Source organism: Taudactylus pleione, unplaced genomic scaffold, assembly GCF_031769625.1.
Source record: "Taudactylus pleione unplaced genomic scaffold, aTauple2 ptg000007l, whole genome shotgun sequence".
Taxonomy (NCBI): Eukaryota; Metazoa; Chordata; class Amphibia; order Anura; family Myobatrachidae; genus Taudactylus; species Taudactylus pleione.
In genome coordinates, this window is record NW_028284410.1 from 28901739 (window position 1) to 28918624 (window position 16886).

The 16886-nt window shown below is 45.5% G+C and overlaps 1 protein-coding gene across 1 annotated transcript in view; it reads left to right on the top strand.

The window, feature by feature from the left end:
- Positions 1-16886, top strand: part of CSMD2 (CUB and Sushi multiple domains 2) — a 1115355-nt gene that overhangs the window by 930118 nt on the left and 168351 nt on the right. The window contains exons 24-25 of the mRNA XM_088462676.1: positions 3919-4110; positions 5528-5654. Of these exons, the coding sequence (XP_088318802.1) occupies positions 3919-4110; positions 5528-5654 (319 nt within the window). The remainder of the gene's footprint in view (positions 1-3918; positions 4111-5527; positions 5655-16886) is intronic.

Consider the following 16886-nt stretch of genomic DNA (forward strand, 5'->3'; position numbering starts at 1 on the left):
AGAAATAATTATGTACTTCACAACAGTGTCCATGTTAGCACACAACATGCCAGTGCTCACCAAAACGTTTCTTCAAAAACTGTCGTTGAATAATACAATGTTTTGCCTTTATTCCTGTCTTTCTTCTTTACCTTATCTAAGATGTACAGTTAGAGCCAGATTAACAATGGGGCTGATGGAGCTAAAGCTCCAGGCCTTCACATAAAAATAGGCCCATCATCAGTATTATGATGACCAGCTGCCTAGTTGGTCTCACAGTCAGCCATAAATTCTAAGTATTAAGGGTCTTATTCACCAGTGCACGCTAGTGCACTGCTGAACGCAGATTCCAGATGGTCGGGAATCCGGCTCTTACAAGAAGATATAAATCATAACAAAGGATTTAATATCAAATCAAAGAAAAGACCCAGTTAAATATATACAAAACCAAATGAAAACCAATGATTAAATATGTAATTTATCCTTTTTAGTAGATTCCTGAAACAAAGACTTCAAAATAACATAATAATTAAATTGTATCAAATGAAGAAGATTGTGAAGTGAGATATTTAGCTATAATTGTTTGCTTAGGCAGATATTGTTTGTAGAAATAAATAGAATTTAGCAATTCATTAATAAATCCTCTGCAGTTATACTGGGGAAATGAATGAGCTTCTTCCAAATTGTATTGAAAAATCAATTTCTAATTGAAAAGTCTAATTCCAGTCTTTATAAGAAATTTATTTGGAAAAGGCATAAGGGTGTTCATAACTGGTCACCAAAAGACAGGATAAATAATTACCAGCTACTTGGCCAAGGAAGCAGACCTACAGTATTCAGTCACATCAGGGCCGGATTAAGGTTTGTGGGGGCCCCTGGGCAACAAACATGTGGGGACCCCTATTAAATGTGACGAACTGGGGGTATGCACAATGGGGACCCCAGTAGTGTCAGTGCCCACTGTGGTAGTACCCCGTATGCAGAGCCCACAGTAGTGGTGCATTTTATACAGTGCACCCAGTAGTAGTGCCCCCAGGAGTGTTGCCCCTTATGCAGTGCCCCCAGTAGTTATGCTCCTGTAGTAGTGTTCCGAATAGTAAAGCCCCCTGTATAAATGCCCTCAGTAGTAATACCCTTGTAGTTGTGCCCCCAGTAGTCATGCCCTCTGTAGTAGTGGCACCAGTAGTAATGCCCCCTGCAGTAGTACCCTCTGTATAAATGCCCCTGTATTAGTGCCCCTAATAGTAATGCTCCTTCTGTACTAGTGCCCCAGTAGTAATGCCCTACCTTCAAGTAGTCCCAAATAGTAATGCCCCCAGAAATGGTGCCCCCAATAGTATTGTCCCTAGTTGTAATGCCCCCTGTAGTAATGCCCCTTCCCGAGTAATGCCACCTGTAGTAATGCCCCCCCGAGCAATGCTCTCAGTGAAACAGCCGCTTGCGCTAAAAAGGAAAAAAAATCATACTTACCTTAAGCCCCGCTCCCGCTGCCTTCTAGTCCGCCCGGCTGCTCCTCTACACTGTGGGAGAGACGTTATGACGTCTCTCCCATAGTGCACTGCCTGAGCCGGAAGCCGGAGCTCACGAGTGAGCTCTAGGCTCCGGCTCTGGCTGCCGCTGTGGGGAGGGAGCCGGGTGCCCGCTGGTTACGATCTCAGCGAGTGCCTGGCCAATGGTTCCTCCCTGCGGCACCGGGGTTAGGTGTCCGGAGGAGGCAGAACTGGTTCCGTCTCCTCCGGTTCACTTTAACCCCGATGGCTGGGTGTGGGGGCCCTTCAGGTGTCGGGGCCCAGGGACAATCGCCCCTGTCGCCCCCCCTTTAATCCGGCCCTGAGTCACATTATCCATTTACCAGACAAAGCCAGCTTTAATTGGAGAACTCACCTTCAATCACACTCACATGTTATTTGGCTTTACACCTTCCAAACACATGACAAAATAGTGTGCATGGATAGAAGATGGCTGAAGGGATGTGCATTATTTTCAGCTACACTAAGTAAAATATAATATGACCAGATCGTAATGGGCTCACTAACCTAATGTGTTATGGCTCCACCTGGAGTGGCCAATGTGATCTGCACCTCATCATCACACTCATCAAATATCATAGGCTAAGTGGTAGTTAATGTATGTGAAGTTTTTTTTTTCTTTAGATCTATGGGTTGAGGTTGTTAACTGAGGAAAATATTTAATTAACTTGGAATTGGCTTTATCTGAGCAGCATCATTCAAGTGAATGTAATGCTACTATATTCTGTTCTATGACATAAACCACAAGTTTACAGAAATATTCAATTAAAACAAGTTTTGGTGAAGTATCTGATACATGTTGTGTGCCCACAGACTCCAATGAAACAAAGTTAACCAATTTTGATTGCTCACTTCACTTGAGTTGTTTAAATTAGATAAAACTTGAAAGCCGCATAAATTTGTGTATCATAAGTTCATAAGGAGGAGACCCATAAAAATCTTAAGTAGGCCCTGCTTAAACATGCTATACATGGGTTGTGCCCAGCAGGGCCGGCAACAGAAATTTTGGGGCCTGGTACACTGATATACCTGGGGTGTTCCGATAGACACACACACACGCACTCATGCACAATCACACACACGGGACGTGCAGTCAGGGTAAGCAGGGGAGAAAGCGCCTCCCCTGCTATGCTTCCTCCCCTATCATACTCCCTGTCATGCTCCAGAGTTTTGATATTAAAACTGTGTTTTTACATATGTTTGCCTCCCCAGCCATTGACCTCACCGCACGTCACTGATGCACACCACCTTGACCCTACCAAGTGTCTTCCAGTTCTTCTTCAGGATTGGTGCAGCTGCCTCATGGGTGGGGAGGGTGTCTGCAGTCAGTGCCAATAGTGCTGCAGCATGCTGCTTGTGCCTGGTTCCATTCCCGCTCACCTCCTCCTGCTATTCCTAATTGGGTGTGGTGGCCGGGAGGCAGGGGCAGAAGGGAAGGGCTGGCGCAGGTGCAGCAATATGCGTAATGTCATTCATTACTATGTGCGAGCATAGCACGAGCACTGACCAGGTGTAACATGGGGAGGAGGATTATCATGGCTGGCTTGAATGTTTTTTTTTTTTTACCTAGTTGCGAGGCATCGGACGGGCGGCAGGCATTGTCAGTTTGTAAATCACATTTTGGCTCTATGGCCCTGTTTTGTGCCTCTGTGAACCTTGGGGCACGGGATGGGTGTACCCTTTGTACCCCCTGTAGCGGGCCTGATGCCCAAGTATGAATGCATAGGAGTCTCCATCTCAGATTAGCAGGAGAGCTGGCCAATTAATGCACTACTGTATGTAGTATGAACACAAACTGTTGTAAATTCACATAGGAATATCCCTGAACTTCCACATCTAATAAATATTAATTCATTAAATGTGTGTTTCTGCTGATCAGGAGAGGTAGAAATTTGTAGTGGCAAGCCATGCTGTAGTCTTATGTATAACACACAAAGGGATTTCTAGTCCTGCTGCTTAATGGATTATCACTTGCAATTGTGACAATGGCAGACCATCCACCCAACTCAGTGACTAATTGCTTGTTAAATGAAACACTGGCGTCTTCTGTCTCTAATGTTATGATAGCAAAAGACCACCTGTGAGACTTACCCTGTAGTAATCTTTATACATTGATAGGTCCTTAATGCTGGCTGACTTTTTATATGTATGTTATTATCATAAAGTTTATCTGTGGTGTTAAATCATTTTTGTATTTTATTCTAATGCCATGCAATCTGCTGCTGTCCCCTATAACCATCTCTAAAGACTGTGACTAGGCTGTCACACTGCTCCAACACTTCTTAGTACCACCAAACCTGGCACTAATTGTAATTATTCACTGGCTGACAAAGTATCAGTGCTGCAGGCAGACAGGTCATCCTACAGCATTATTATGTCTTCCCTTAATGTCCTTGTCTTGACACTGCAGGCTTTGAGCTGATTAAATGTGAAGACCCAGGGACACCACAGTATGGCTACAAGGACAAAGACGAGGGGCACTTTGCAGGAAGCGCAGTGACTTTCAGCTGTGATCCAGGTTATAACTTACGTGGTAGCCGTGTATTAGTGTGCCTGACTGGAGAGCGCAGAGTGTGGGACCAGCCTCTTCCTTTGTGCATAGGTATGAAAAAATATTACCTTTTGAAAAAGATATTCGAACATTAAAATTGTAAAAAATTTTTATTGTGGGTTTGGATATTTAGGGGTATATTTACTAATGTTTGATTGTCATGTTTGAATGATTTAACATTCAATTTGCATTCCATTTTGCACTTGGAGATTTACTAAAGACAAAATCAAATGTCAAATCGAACATAAAACTAAATCCCACTCAAAATCGAACATCAGCAAAACATTGGTACTTTTACATAGACCAACATACAAATCCCACATTTACTAATATTCGATTTGAAATGGAACACCAAATCGAACTTCAAATCCCCAAAATAATAGACCTGCTTCATGCTGACGATTTTAGCATGAGCAAGTATGAATTACACAGATGCATGCACAGATCAGTGAGATTTGTGCTTGCCTCTGTGTGTAAAAAGTTTGCAAAGTGTTAAAAACATTTTTTTTAAATAATATGGGGTCCTTCCCTAAAAGCACAACCAGCACCAGACTTTTCTGTGCCGATCCTGGTTGTGAAAATACGTCGAACAAAAGACGTAGGGATCCCCCGTATTTTCCAAAACCAGCACCGGACTCTTCCTAGTGGGGGTGTAATGCCATAGCCAGGGGACCCTTTCACCGGGTCCCCCGGCCAAAGCATTATACCTGACCACTAGTACCCCTAGGCCGGGGATTCCTGGGGAGGTGGGGACCCCCAATAAAGGGGTTTCCCCTCTCCATGGCACCCCAGGCCTGTACTGATAGCCCGGGGCTATCCCCGACACCCGGTGAAAGGATACCCCAGCTGTGTCATTACACTCCCGCTATAAAGAGTCCAGTGCTGGTTTTGGAAAATATAGGAGATGCCTATGTCTTTTGTCCCCCGTATTTCCAAAATCTGGACCGTCTCACTATGCCCAGGGCTGGTTGTGTAAAATACGGGGGACTCCTACGTCTTTTGCCCCCTGTATTTTCACAACCAGGACCGGCTCAGAAAAGCCTGGTGCTGGTTGTGCTTTTAGGGGGGGATCCCACGTAATTTTTTTTTTTTTTAAATGTAACACTTTACAAACTTTTTAAACACAGAAGCATGCACGGATCTCACTGATCTGTGCATGCATTTGTGTAATTCACACCTGCTCATGCTAAAAATTCCAGCATGAAGCAGGTCTATTTTTTGGGAGATTTAAAGTTCGGTTTTGAAGTTCGATTTTGAAGTTCGATTTGGACATGGGCATGCAAAATCGAACAAGAAATCACTATTCAAAATCGAACCAAATCGAATTTGATTTAGAAAAGGCTTCCAAAATCGAATTTTAGTAAATGTGGGATTTTGACAGGGATTTCTACATTCCATTTGATTCGATTTCAGGTGAGCTACATCAAACTTTGATAAATATACCTTTTAATGTCTTTTTGTCCTGTAGCGGAGTGCGGTGGTGTTATACGTGGAGAGAAAGTGGGCCGAGTGTTGTCTCCTGGGTATCCTGCACCCTATGATCACAACCTCAATTGTGTCTGGATCATTGAAGCAGATGGTGGCTGCACCATCGGGTGAGTAGTAACTGTGTGTACAGATAAAAGACAGGCAATGCAAGGCAACAATGTGTGTGCCTGCACTTTGTGCATAAGTTGTCTCACAGTAAGGACAGGTAGCGCTCTGCTATGACTAAAAGCTCACTGCCTACCTACAGTACACATCATATTTGCATACTTGCCAACTCTCCCTGATTGTCAGGGAGACTCCCTGAAATAGTAGTAATCTCCCTGACTCCCTGAAGAGTCTAGCAATCTTCCTGATTGCACCTTACCCCTATTATGAAATGGTTATAAAACAAAAAACACAGATCTATACATTCAAATGGGAGCATTGGTATAATTTCCCTGCATTGGCTATAAGGCACAATGATCCCTATGACTACATGCATTTTCTGAAAAGTATCAGTGTGTTTTCATAAACAAGTAGATCTTACTAACTGCTTTGGGGCTCATTTACATTTGGATATAAATCAATATTATGACACGCCTCTCAGATATAGCAGTACACGTGCACTTTAATGCGCGCTTATAGGTCTTGATTTTGCATTCTCCCTGAAATGCTTAAATAACTGTTAGTCAACAAACTTATATAGCTCATTTGTATCTGAGCTTAATAGTGAACAACTTTTTGAAGTTGCAGAAGAAATTATGACTCATTCAAGGGCTAAATATGTGTGTTTCAAACTATTACTTGAATGTCCACTTTGGCAAAGCAGCAATGGGCCAATTATTAAATAATTTCAGTTTATTCCCAGCCATCTACCATATTGTGTCTGCAGATTTTTGTGTGCTGTCTCCATAAATTATTCATTGAGGCGATGCGATTTAACACAGTGGGCACTATGCGCCTATAATGAATGTCACATTACAGCCATCCACATCACAAGTTTTGCCTCGAACCCCATAGAGGCGTGCAGGAAAACTTGCGTAGTCTGGGCTAATATAACTGGCTAATATGTGAGATGCCCAGCAGTACATCACCTGTAATCCCCCTAATGTGCTTTTCTGGGTGGTAGGACTAGCACATTTTAGTGATTACTGAGTGAGGTATCTAGTGGATATTCTTAGTAGAGCCTGAATTTGCAATGGCACTTGCCCCCTTGTTAGTCTAGCTCAAGCTGAGATGTTTGTATTGCAGCCAAAGTGACCATATTAGTCCTAACCTTTTGTTGCAATATGTACCTGTCAAATGCTATGTTAAATAACTTGTCAAAGTGTCAGTACTTTACTATAGTTGCAGAATGTATTGGGCCTGCAGAGCTGCTCTTAAATTGTCTAGTATGTTGCTGTATTTTTTTGTGGATATTTACTTATTCTAAAAATAAAAAGAGAAAAAGGCGTATGTGAGCCTGGAAACTGAAAACATGAATGGCAATCACTCCTGTAACAAAACAGAAATCACATTTGTACTATAGTTAAAGAAATAGAAAACAGCTCAGATTATCCTCAGCTCCCCTTTTGCAACTAATTGGTCTGTTTATAAAATGGAGGAAAAAAAACCTCTGGCAATACCAGGTGTTTTTGCAAGAGATCCTGTTTATCAGGGGTAAATGTAGGATTGACAAAGGTGTGTCTGTGTATGTGGAGGGGGTGTGGCCAAAATGACACAATGTCATATTGGCCCCACCCCTTCCCCTGACCCCCACGAGTAGGGATGGAGCATCAAAAGAAAACATTGGTCATAAAATTGGTCATGAACATTGGTTTGTGAACGCTGATGGTATCCAAAACAGTTGTTTGAAGTAAACTACAGGTAGCTACTTAACAACTCTCCAAGCAAGGAATTTGAACACTAAACATCCTATACAATATTTGTAATGACGTCTCTCCCATCACCCACTGCGGGAGCCGGAAGGCGGAATTCATGAGTGAGCTCCAGCCCGGCTCCTGCAGTGGGCGCAGCAGCCAGTGTGAGTCTGTCTGACTTTCACTGGCTGCCAAAACAAACACTGTGCCGGCGGCGGTGTGTTTGTATCTGTGTAGTGCGGACTGCACTCACTGCGGTCCGCACTACACTAACCATCGGTGAGCCACGGGGAACGGCTCCTCACTACATTAGCCATCGGCGAACCACGGGTTGAAGGCCCATGGTTTAAACTAACAATTAGGTTCATATAGTTAGATTTACAAGGCTTCCTATGCAGAAGCAAATAGCTCATGTGTTTAATGTTTGACTGTGGTATATGAGGTTGGGAGTTTGATCCCCATGTATGGCATGCTGAGTAATGTGTGTTTTAAATACAAGGAGATTTAACTGAAGATGCACACTCCTGTACATATGAAAGCCAATCAAGCAAGCCTGCCCAATATATAACGATGGTGAAGAAACATGGCAAGGTTTGCCATCCCAGAGACAGAGGGCTTTATTCAGAGGCGGCCGTACGGTCTACGACCGCACGGCCGCCTCGATGTTAGTCTAGTGCGCATGTGCACGAGGGAGCCGGCTCCTTTGTGCGCATGCGTGAGACCCGCTACGACCGACAGCGCCGGTCGTAGCGGGTCTCTTTCCAAAGGGGGCGAGCTGTTGATGTTGATTGACAGCTTGCCCCGTTTGGAAGGCGGGCCGGGGGGTTGGCAGCCCAAACGGAGGCATTCCCATGGGAACGCCTGCCATTTGGGGGAGGCCCCACTGACATCACTAGTTATGTCAATGGAGAGCTTCCGGCTCTGACAGAGCCAGAAGCTCTCCGGGGCTTACGACAAGTGAGACCCTACGCTAGGGTCTCGTCGTAAGCCCCGATGGTCGCGATGGTCAATGACCATCGCGACCATCACCCTAGCGGTCGTTAGAGCTGTGGGTGTTAACCCACAGCCTAACGACCGAAACAGAGGTGGCCGGTCAGGATGCAAGCGGCCGCCCAGTTTCTGAGCGACCGCTTGCATCCTCCGACCGCCTCTGAATGAGGGCCAGAGTCTCAAAAAAAAAATTGGTCTGTAGGGGAGGCTTCTGGGTAGTCAGCAGTCAATAGGCTCCACTGCAATTAATGCCCTCATCCAGTGAGGACTATTGATGGTAGAGATGAGCGGTTCGGATTCGGATGTGGAATCCGAACCGCTCCGAACATTGGGGATCCGAGTCCACCCGAACCCTGTTCGGATGTTCACCGCCTGACTCGGATCCCCGTTCGGGGCCGAACGGCGGCCGCCTGATGTCGGATTCTCACTAGAGAATCCGACATCAGGTCTCCTCGCGTGTAGGGCAGAGCGCAGTGATAGCGCTCTCCCTACACAGACACAGACACACAGCCGCCAGCGGCAGCTGTGTGTTTGTTACAGCAGCCAATGAGAGTCACACAGACTCTCATTGGCTGCTGCACGGAGGGAGCCGGCTGGAGCTCACACATGAGCTCCGTCTTCCGGCTCCCTCCTCAGCGTGTGATAGAGCGGACGACGCGGGAGCGGGGATACAGGTAAGTTTTTATTTTTTTATTTGTGCAAGGGCCGGGGGCGCTACTGGGGGGGGGGTCTGCTACTGGGGGTGCGGGGGGGGGCCATACTACTGGGGGGGTCTGCACTACTGGGGGGGGTCTGCTACTGGGGGGGGCTATACTACTGGGGTGGCCATACTACAGAGGGGCCTGCTACTGGGGGGGCTATACTACTGGGGGGGGGTCTGCTACTGGGGGGGCCATACTACTGAGGGGCCTGCTATTGGGGGGGCCATACTACTGGGGGGGCTTACTACTACTGGGGGGGGCTGCTACTGGGGCAGCCTACTACAGGGGGGGCCATACTACAGGGGGGCCCATACTACAGGGGGGGCTACTACTGGGGCAGCCTACTACTGGGGGGGCCTGCTACTGGGGCAGCCTACTACTGGGGGGGCCATACTACTGGGGGGGCCATACTACTGGGGGGGCATACTACTGGGTGGCATGCTAATGGGGGGCATACTACTGGGGGGGCTTGCTAATGGGGGGCATACTACTGGGTGGCATGCTAATGGGGGGCATACTACTGGGGGGGCCTGCTAATGGGGGGCATACTACTGGGGGGCATTCTACTGGGGGCACTGCATAGTGGACCCTACTACTAAGGGGACTGCATAGGGGGCACCACTGCTGGGGGACATTGTGTAAGGGACACCGCTACTGTGGGCATTGTGTAAAAGGGTCACTACTGTGGGCATTGTGTAAAAGGGGCACTACTGTGTGTCGTAACATAAATAAGAGACACTACTTTATGGTGTAATGTGAATCAGGCCCTATGTGCGGTGTAATGCGAATAAGATTGTGCACTGTGACTCCTAGGGCCGTAGCCCACTTTGTAAACAAGTACTGTGACTCTGCTGGCTGTACCCCTCCGGGTGGGTGCACTACTTTTCATTTCTGCCACTGCTGTGTGGCAATGTGTCATAGATGTGCTTTATACTGTGGTGTCTGTGTCGTTGTGCCGCTGCTTTGTCGCTTAGTAACCAGTCAGCTCACTGCAACCTTTGGCCAATAATGTTGAAAACAATATTATAAGCTGTGATATGGTCTAAATTGACTGGAAATTAATGTTATTGAGGTTAATAATACTCTAGGAAGAAAAAAAAGACCAATTTATGTGATTTTAGCTTTTTTTGTAAATTTTTGTAAAAAAATCCAAATCCAAATCCAAATCCAGTCACCGCAGTTTGGCAAATCCAAATCCAAATCCAAAGCCGGACGACGAATTAGAACCAAATCCAAATCCAAATCCGGCAAAAATGGTCCGGCGCACATCCCTAATTGATGGGTATCACTATTGATGGTAAATACTTCTCCATGCTGTTGTACAAGTATATATAATATATATTCTGTTGCATATACATATGTTCATTTTTTTTTTTTTAGAAAATAGAACTAGAAGTATAAGTCTAGGCTTTCAATCCACTACGCATGCTGACCTGACAAATACTGATCATGTACTGTATGCACAAAGGATTCCATGTCTCGCTAGCAATGTGGTAAGAAAACTATTACCACTGCCATACAGTTTTGCTGGAGCTCCTGCAGCAATATTTTCTAAGTAAATTGGAGATTAAAAGAATTTATATTGCTGCAGTAAGCTTTTGATCGTAAAAAGGCCCATAAATTTTAATCAATAGAAAAAAAGGTGCTAAGGTACAACACCAAATACTGTATTTAATAAAACAAAAGTTATATCCACCCTTAAGGTCGCCACTAGACTTGAGATAAAAAATTTGACACAAATATTTTAATGAATAGTTCTTTTTTTAATGAATTTAGTTTTGCAGTAGAACAGGTAATTTCTCTAAGGTGCATAATTCCAACAATACAATGTACAAGTTTGGCTTTTGCTACACCAATCCACATTGTTTTTGTAAGTAAACATGGGGACAGTAATGGGAAAGTGAGCCATTCTCATGCTCTTATAAACCAGCACCGAGCCCGGCATGCCCTCATATGCCAGCTCAGAGCCCCCTTATCTCCACATGTCACTTACCTCACTAAAAAGTCCTACTGTCAACTGTCTCTGTCAACTCCTGACTGTTTTGGTGACTCCAGTCTCTGACTGCATCCACCCCCTGCCAGTACACTGAAATCTTTTCTAATCTGGAGGGGGCAAGATAGAGCCGGGCCACACCAATTATTTTACACCTCCGGACAGAGGTGTCCAGAGCTCTGGAGGAATCCAGAACGGGGAGCCAGTTTGTAGAAGGTGAGGGCTGCAGTTTGGCCGCTCCTGGTCTATAGAATTCTCTTTTTGCCAATCCAGGAATTTCCAGGCAACAGAACCAGGACTAAGATATTTTACTAACCTTTTCACATAACTAGGTCTTTCCACACACCCAGTCCTGACCCACACAGTTTTTCCTGCTGCTGCTCAAATAGTCTGTAAAATACCCTAAAAATGCCTTTATAATCTTATCCAGCTTTTCCATTAGCCATGGTGGATGGATGGAAACGTTTCAACCCTTCTGCAGCAATGGCAATGTTTCAGGGTTATCTAATGTTCTTCTCTTAGCAATGAAAACAATTATCTTGGCACACATGGAAATGACTGTGTACTGCTTTGCTCTGTGCTTGGATTGAGTTTCTATGAATCTGGTAGAATACATTACCTAGAGGGTTTACATAAGTATTTACAAAAAAAAGCATATGTAGAACAGCAACAAAAAGCAAGAATTAATGTCAACAATATTCATCCCCTTTATCAGTAACATCAATCCAGATTTTATATTAACACAGCCAAGGTCTCTATGTAGAAAGCCTAAAGCGGCCTTGTTATTTATGTCTATATGTAAAATGTATACAATGTTCAGCTCCATATTTCTGATCCTATCACTCAATTTGAAATAGCGCATTTATTGGGTAAAGATAATTAGTGCATAAGCTTATGACAACCTGGATAAAATACTGGCTTGTCAATTTAACATTGTTTTCATAGCAGTAATAGTGCTGTCTTTCATTTCTGAGCAGACAAAGCTTTGTTAAACCATGATAAGGTTGCACATGATTAAATGTAAGAGATCTGCAAGATTTATGGGATAATAATAGAAAATGGTGGGGGTCTTTCTACAGCTATTCATCGCCAGAGGGTCTTGCAACATAATGCGTCTGTTCATAACTAAGCAACACTTCTCACTGTGATATAAATCCTCCAGTGTATTAGTAGTTTGAAGTGTTTCTCTTTGAATTTGCCCAATATCTGAAGATATTTCAGATGTTAAACCCTATAAATGTCCTACGAAAAGATGCTTGATGGACTGATTATATTATCATTTCCTAATATTGCCCTCAATCTTCTGATGGAAAATATAGCTCTCAGGAATTCAGGAATGGCACAGGAATCCCTCTGCTGATCACACACACAAAGAAATTGAACAATTGAATTTCAGATCAGGCTCACTTATTACTTTTCACGAGGTATAAACTGTGTGTGACGGGCGGCGAAGGAAGTGGAATAATTTGTTAGGAAATGTATTCTGTGCCAAGCAGAGACTCTGACGCCCTTCCTGGGGAACAAGAGGATTCATCTCACTCTTTTAACTCTTGCCTCACAGAAGGGAAGCGCTTTATGCAGATTACTGTTGAATGATAGATAATCATTACAGACTTAACAGGTACAACATAAACTACAGTGCATTATATCCAGCAGCATCGTCAGACGGGTTGGGTATGGGATGCCGGCGCTCGGGATCCCAACGGTCAGAATCTCGACACCGGCATACCGACAGGTTAGGATATCGACACCTGTCGGTCAGTATCCTAACCCTCCCTTTCTCCCTACCTCTAACCCTCCCTCCCCATTGCCTAAACCTAACCTCCCTGCATCCTAAACCTAACCATAACCCTCCCCCTCCCCTAATCCTACCCCTTAGTGCCTAACCCTAACCCTCCCCCTAACCCCAGTACTTACCGCCGGATCCTGACTGGTGTCGGGATTCCGGTGCTGGCATTCTAAGCGTCGGTATCCGGACTGTCGTTATTAAAACCACATCCCTTCTTAGACATTATTGGGATGCAAAGAACTGCAATATAACATGCAGCACAGCTTGCCTTGCAGGTTCCATGCTACTCTGCTAGCGTTGGACGTCTTTTTTTCCAAAAATATGTCTAAGTCGCAATACGATGTGACTAGTATGCCTGGAAATGCGTCCAAGTCACAATGCAATGTGACTACTACACAGCATCAGACTGTGCTGATTAAGTTGATATGTAACACATGTATATCTGTGCGCACCTGAGTCTGTATATGAAACACAACAGAACTTGGAATGTAAAGAGCTGCGGCCACTACATTGTAGCACTTTGTATACAGATTTAAAGACTCTGGTTCTCATTCAGACCCGCTCGCGAGCGCTGTACGCTCGCAAGCGGGTCGATGTTACCCAAATGCGCATGTGCACGACGGAGGCACCTCCGTCGTGCGCATGCGCAAGACCCGGCGAGCGACGGGGAAGCCGTCGCTCGGGGTCTCGCACCAAAGGGGGCGTGCTGTCGATGGTGAGTGACAGCACGCCCCCTTTGGTGGGCGTGCCGGGGGTGTGGCTGCCCAGACGGAGGCAGCCTACCATCTGGGTCTGGCCCCACTGACATTACTAGTGATGTCAGTGGGAGTGTTTTTGGCTCTGATAGAGCCAAAAGTACTCCGGGCTTGCGGCAGACGAGACCCTACCACAGGGGTCTCGTCGCAAGCCTGATGGTCGCGATGGTCTTGACCATCGCGACCATCTTTGTGGCCGCTTGCATAAGCTGTGGGTGGTCACCCACAGCTATGCGAGCGGCCAGGAGGCCGCTCCATTTTTAGATAGGCCGGCCCTGATTCAGAGCGAGCGCTCTGGTCAGAGCGTCCGGCTCTGAATCAGGCCCTCTGTCACACAAAGATATACAAGTGTCACATATCACATTAATCAGCACAGTCTGCAGGTGCGTCCTAGTCGCATCGCATTGCGACAGACGCATTTTAGGCAAAATAGACGCCCGGCACCAGCAGAGTCTTGTGGGACCTGGTGCACCAAGAGGGGCTTTTTAGCGCAACTGCAGCAAAGATGTATAAGGACACATCTGAATACAGCAATGGAGCTATAGCAGAAAAAAATCAAAATATAAGTTATGTTGTACGAGGGTTTCTCACATTTGTAGAATTTGGAACTGCAAGATCAGAGATATTTTAGGATTTGGATGGTTTTAAAACTGTTCAATGTCTATTATTAAGATTTAGGGGGCTATTTACTAAGCCTTGTTAGGAGATAAAGTGAACGGAGGTAAGGTACCAGCCAATCAGCTCCTAACTGTCATTTTTCAAACACAGCCTGTGACTGTGTCTGTAAATAAACCCCTTAGGCTTATATTATTAGTTCGGATAAAGCTAAGTCTAATCTTAAAGCCTAAGGTAAATTCAGAGGATCCTTCACAGTTGATGTAATAGTACACAGCTGTGTCATATGCTGTGCTTTGCCTTAAGCCATAAAATTGTTTTATTTTGTTGTTTGCTGTTTTTGAAGTTCTATTCCCCACCTGACATTGGGGCCTATTCATCATCACTTAATTTTTACAAAATGCACATTTTCAGCTGCAATTGTAAAAAATAAGTATTCGGGGCATTCATCACGAAGGTAAATTTTCAGATGGCGAATGCTCCCGATACGATCTCCTTCCCTGTCCGGCTCCTTCCGCCATGCATCGGAGCTCTTGTGCGCAATCATGACCTGTAGGTCGCATATGCGCACTCCCGTCACTGCTCCGAAAAAGGAGCAGTGAAGCCGCTCTCGGGAAAGCTGATCTTTACATCAGCTGTCACATCGCCGGAGCAATGATGTATTGCTCTGGAATCCACGGCAAGTTACAATGTTAATTATCATCATGAATAGGCCCCACTGCCCCTTATGAGACAATATGTAGAGTATGAGAACACAGTCAGCAATATAATCAATAAAACTGATAGCTTAGGCCTCGTACCCTGGCCATTGGTGTTGGTGTAAACATGCAAGTGCAAACATATCTCATATGCACATCTGTTTGGCATGTGTTTGTTACAAATGTCTGGAGATTTCTCCAATGCACTTATAGGGTGTAGGGATAATACAAAATGCTTTCCAAAACACGAAATGTAAATGCACCATTAGTAAAATGCTGGTGGGTATGATTTCTATTGTCAAACCTGTTAACATGCTTTTTTTGACTAGCGTTAAAAATGCTAAATGTGTGTTTTGAAGTAGAGATGTGCGCGGACCCCCATGTTTTCGTTTTTGTTCTAATTCATCATCGTGTTTTGGTAAAACACCCTGAAGTATTTTGGTTTGGGTTCAGCTTTGGATTCCTTCAAAATTGATAAAAATCGATTAAAAAAATAAGTCAAAACAGGTAAAATCATGTGATTTGGACCTGTTTACATGCAATCCAAAATCCCAGTTTGTTTTTTAAACCCGAGTTCCAAACTTACAGCAGACCCTAGTGGAGACTCTGTTCCACTCAGAAGCCCCAAAGTGATTCCAAACTTTAACGCGATCCGACTCGGAACTCCTAAGTTCGGGTGTATTTGTATTTCAGTAAAACCGAACCACACATCTGTAGTATGAAGCCTTGGAAACGGCTTTTATGAAAAGTATCAGTGTGTTTTTATCAATAAATAGATCTTACTGACTGCTTTGGGGCTCATTTACATGTGGATGTAAGTCAGTTTTATGACACGCCTCTCAGATGTAGCAGTACACGTCCACTTTACCGCCGCGCTCATAAGTGTTGTTTTCACAATCTCCCTGAATTGTTTTTTTAAAAGTAGGCAAGTATGCCAGGGCCGAAACTAGGGTTTTTGTCACCCGGGGCAAGACAGGAATTTGGCACCCTCACCCCCCACCACCCCTGTACTTACCCCATAGTAATGCTCCCTTCAGCAGTGCACCTATAGTAATGCCCGCTGAGGTAATGCCCCATATTAATGCCCCTGTACTAGTGGCCATATAGTGTTCACTCTAGCTCCGGCGGCAGGCAGGGCGCCGGAGCTAGAGAGGGCAAATTTGTGGGCGTGCCTCAGGTGCGCACACCCGAAAAGGGGACGTGGCCATGAAAAAGGGGCATGTCTACAAGACGCATCCCCTTTTCGTCTTACTACTTGGCGTAAGTGCCCGGCACTTACGGACACGCCGGGAAGCCCCCAAGCGCTGTAGACAGTGAGAATAGATGCTGGGCACATGCGCCAGGCATCTATTCTCCGCCGGTGACCGGGTCACCGCACATTTCTCCACCCGCGGGACACTGTGACCAGCGGGTGAAGATGGCACCCACAGGCTGTGAGGGCAGGGCACTTTTTGCCCTCCTTCTGGAGGGAAGGGTGCTTTTTGCCCTCCAAAAGGAGGGCAGGGCGCCGAATCCCCGCTAAAATAGCCTAGCGGGAACGCTAGCCATATGGTAATGTCCCCATAGTAATGCCATATGGTAATGCCCCCATAGTAATGCCCCTGTAGTGACCAAATAGTAATTTCCCCTAGTAATGCCCCTGTAGTCCCCATATCTTAATGCCCCCTAACAATGCCCATATAGTAATGCCCCCTAGTAATGCCCCTGTAGTGCCCCCTGGTAATGCCACTGTAGTGCCCCCTGCTAATGCCCCTGTAGAGCCCCCTGGTATTGCCCCTTGGTAATTCCCCTGTAGAGCCTCCTGGTAATGCCCCTGTAGAGCCCCTTGGTAATGTCCCTGTAGTACCCCCTGGTAATGCCCCTGTAGCGGCGCCGGGCTGGAGGTCACTGACGCCGGGTGCACGCGCACCTCCAGCCCCCCCCCTAGTTGCGGCCCTGAGTATGCGATAACATTTTGTGA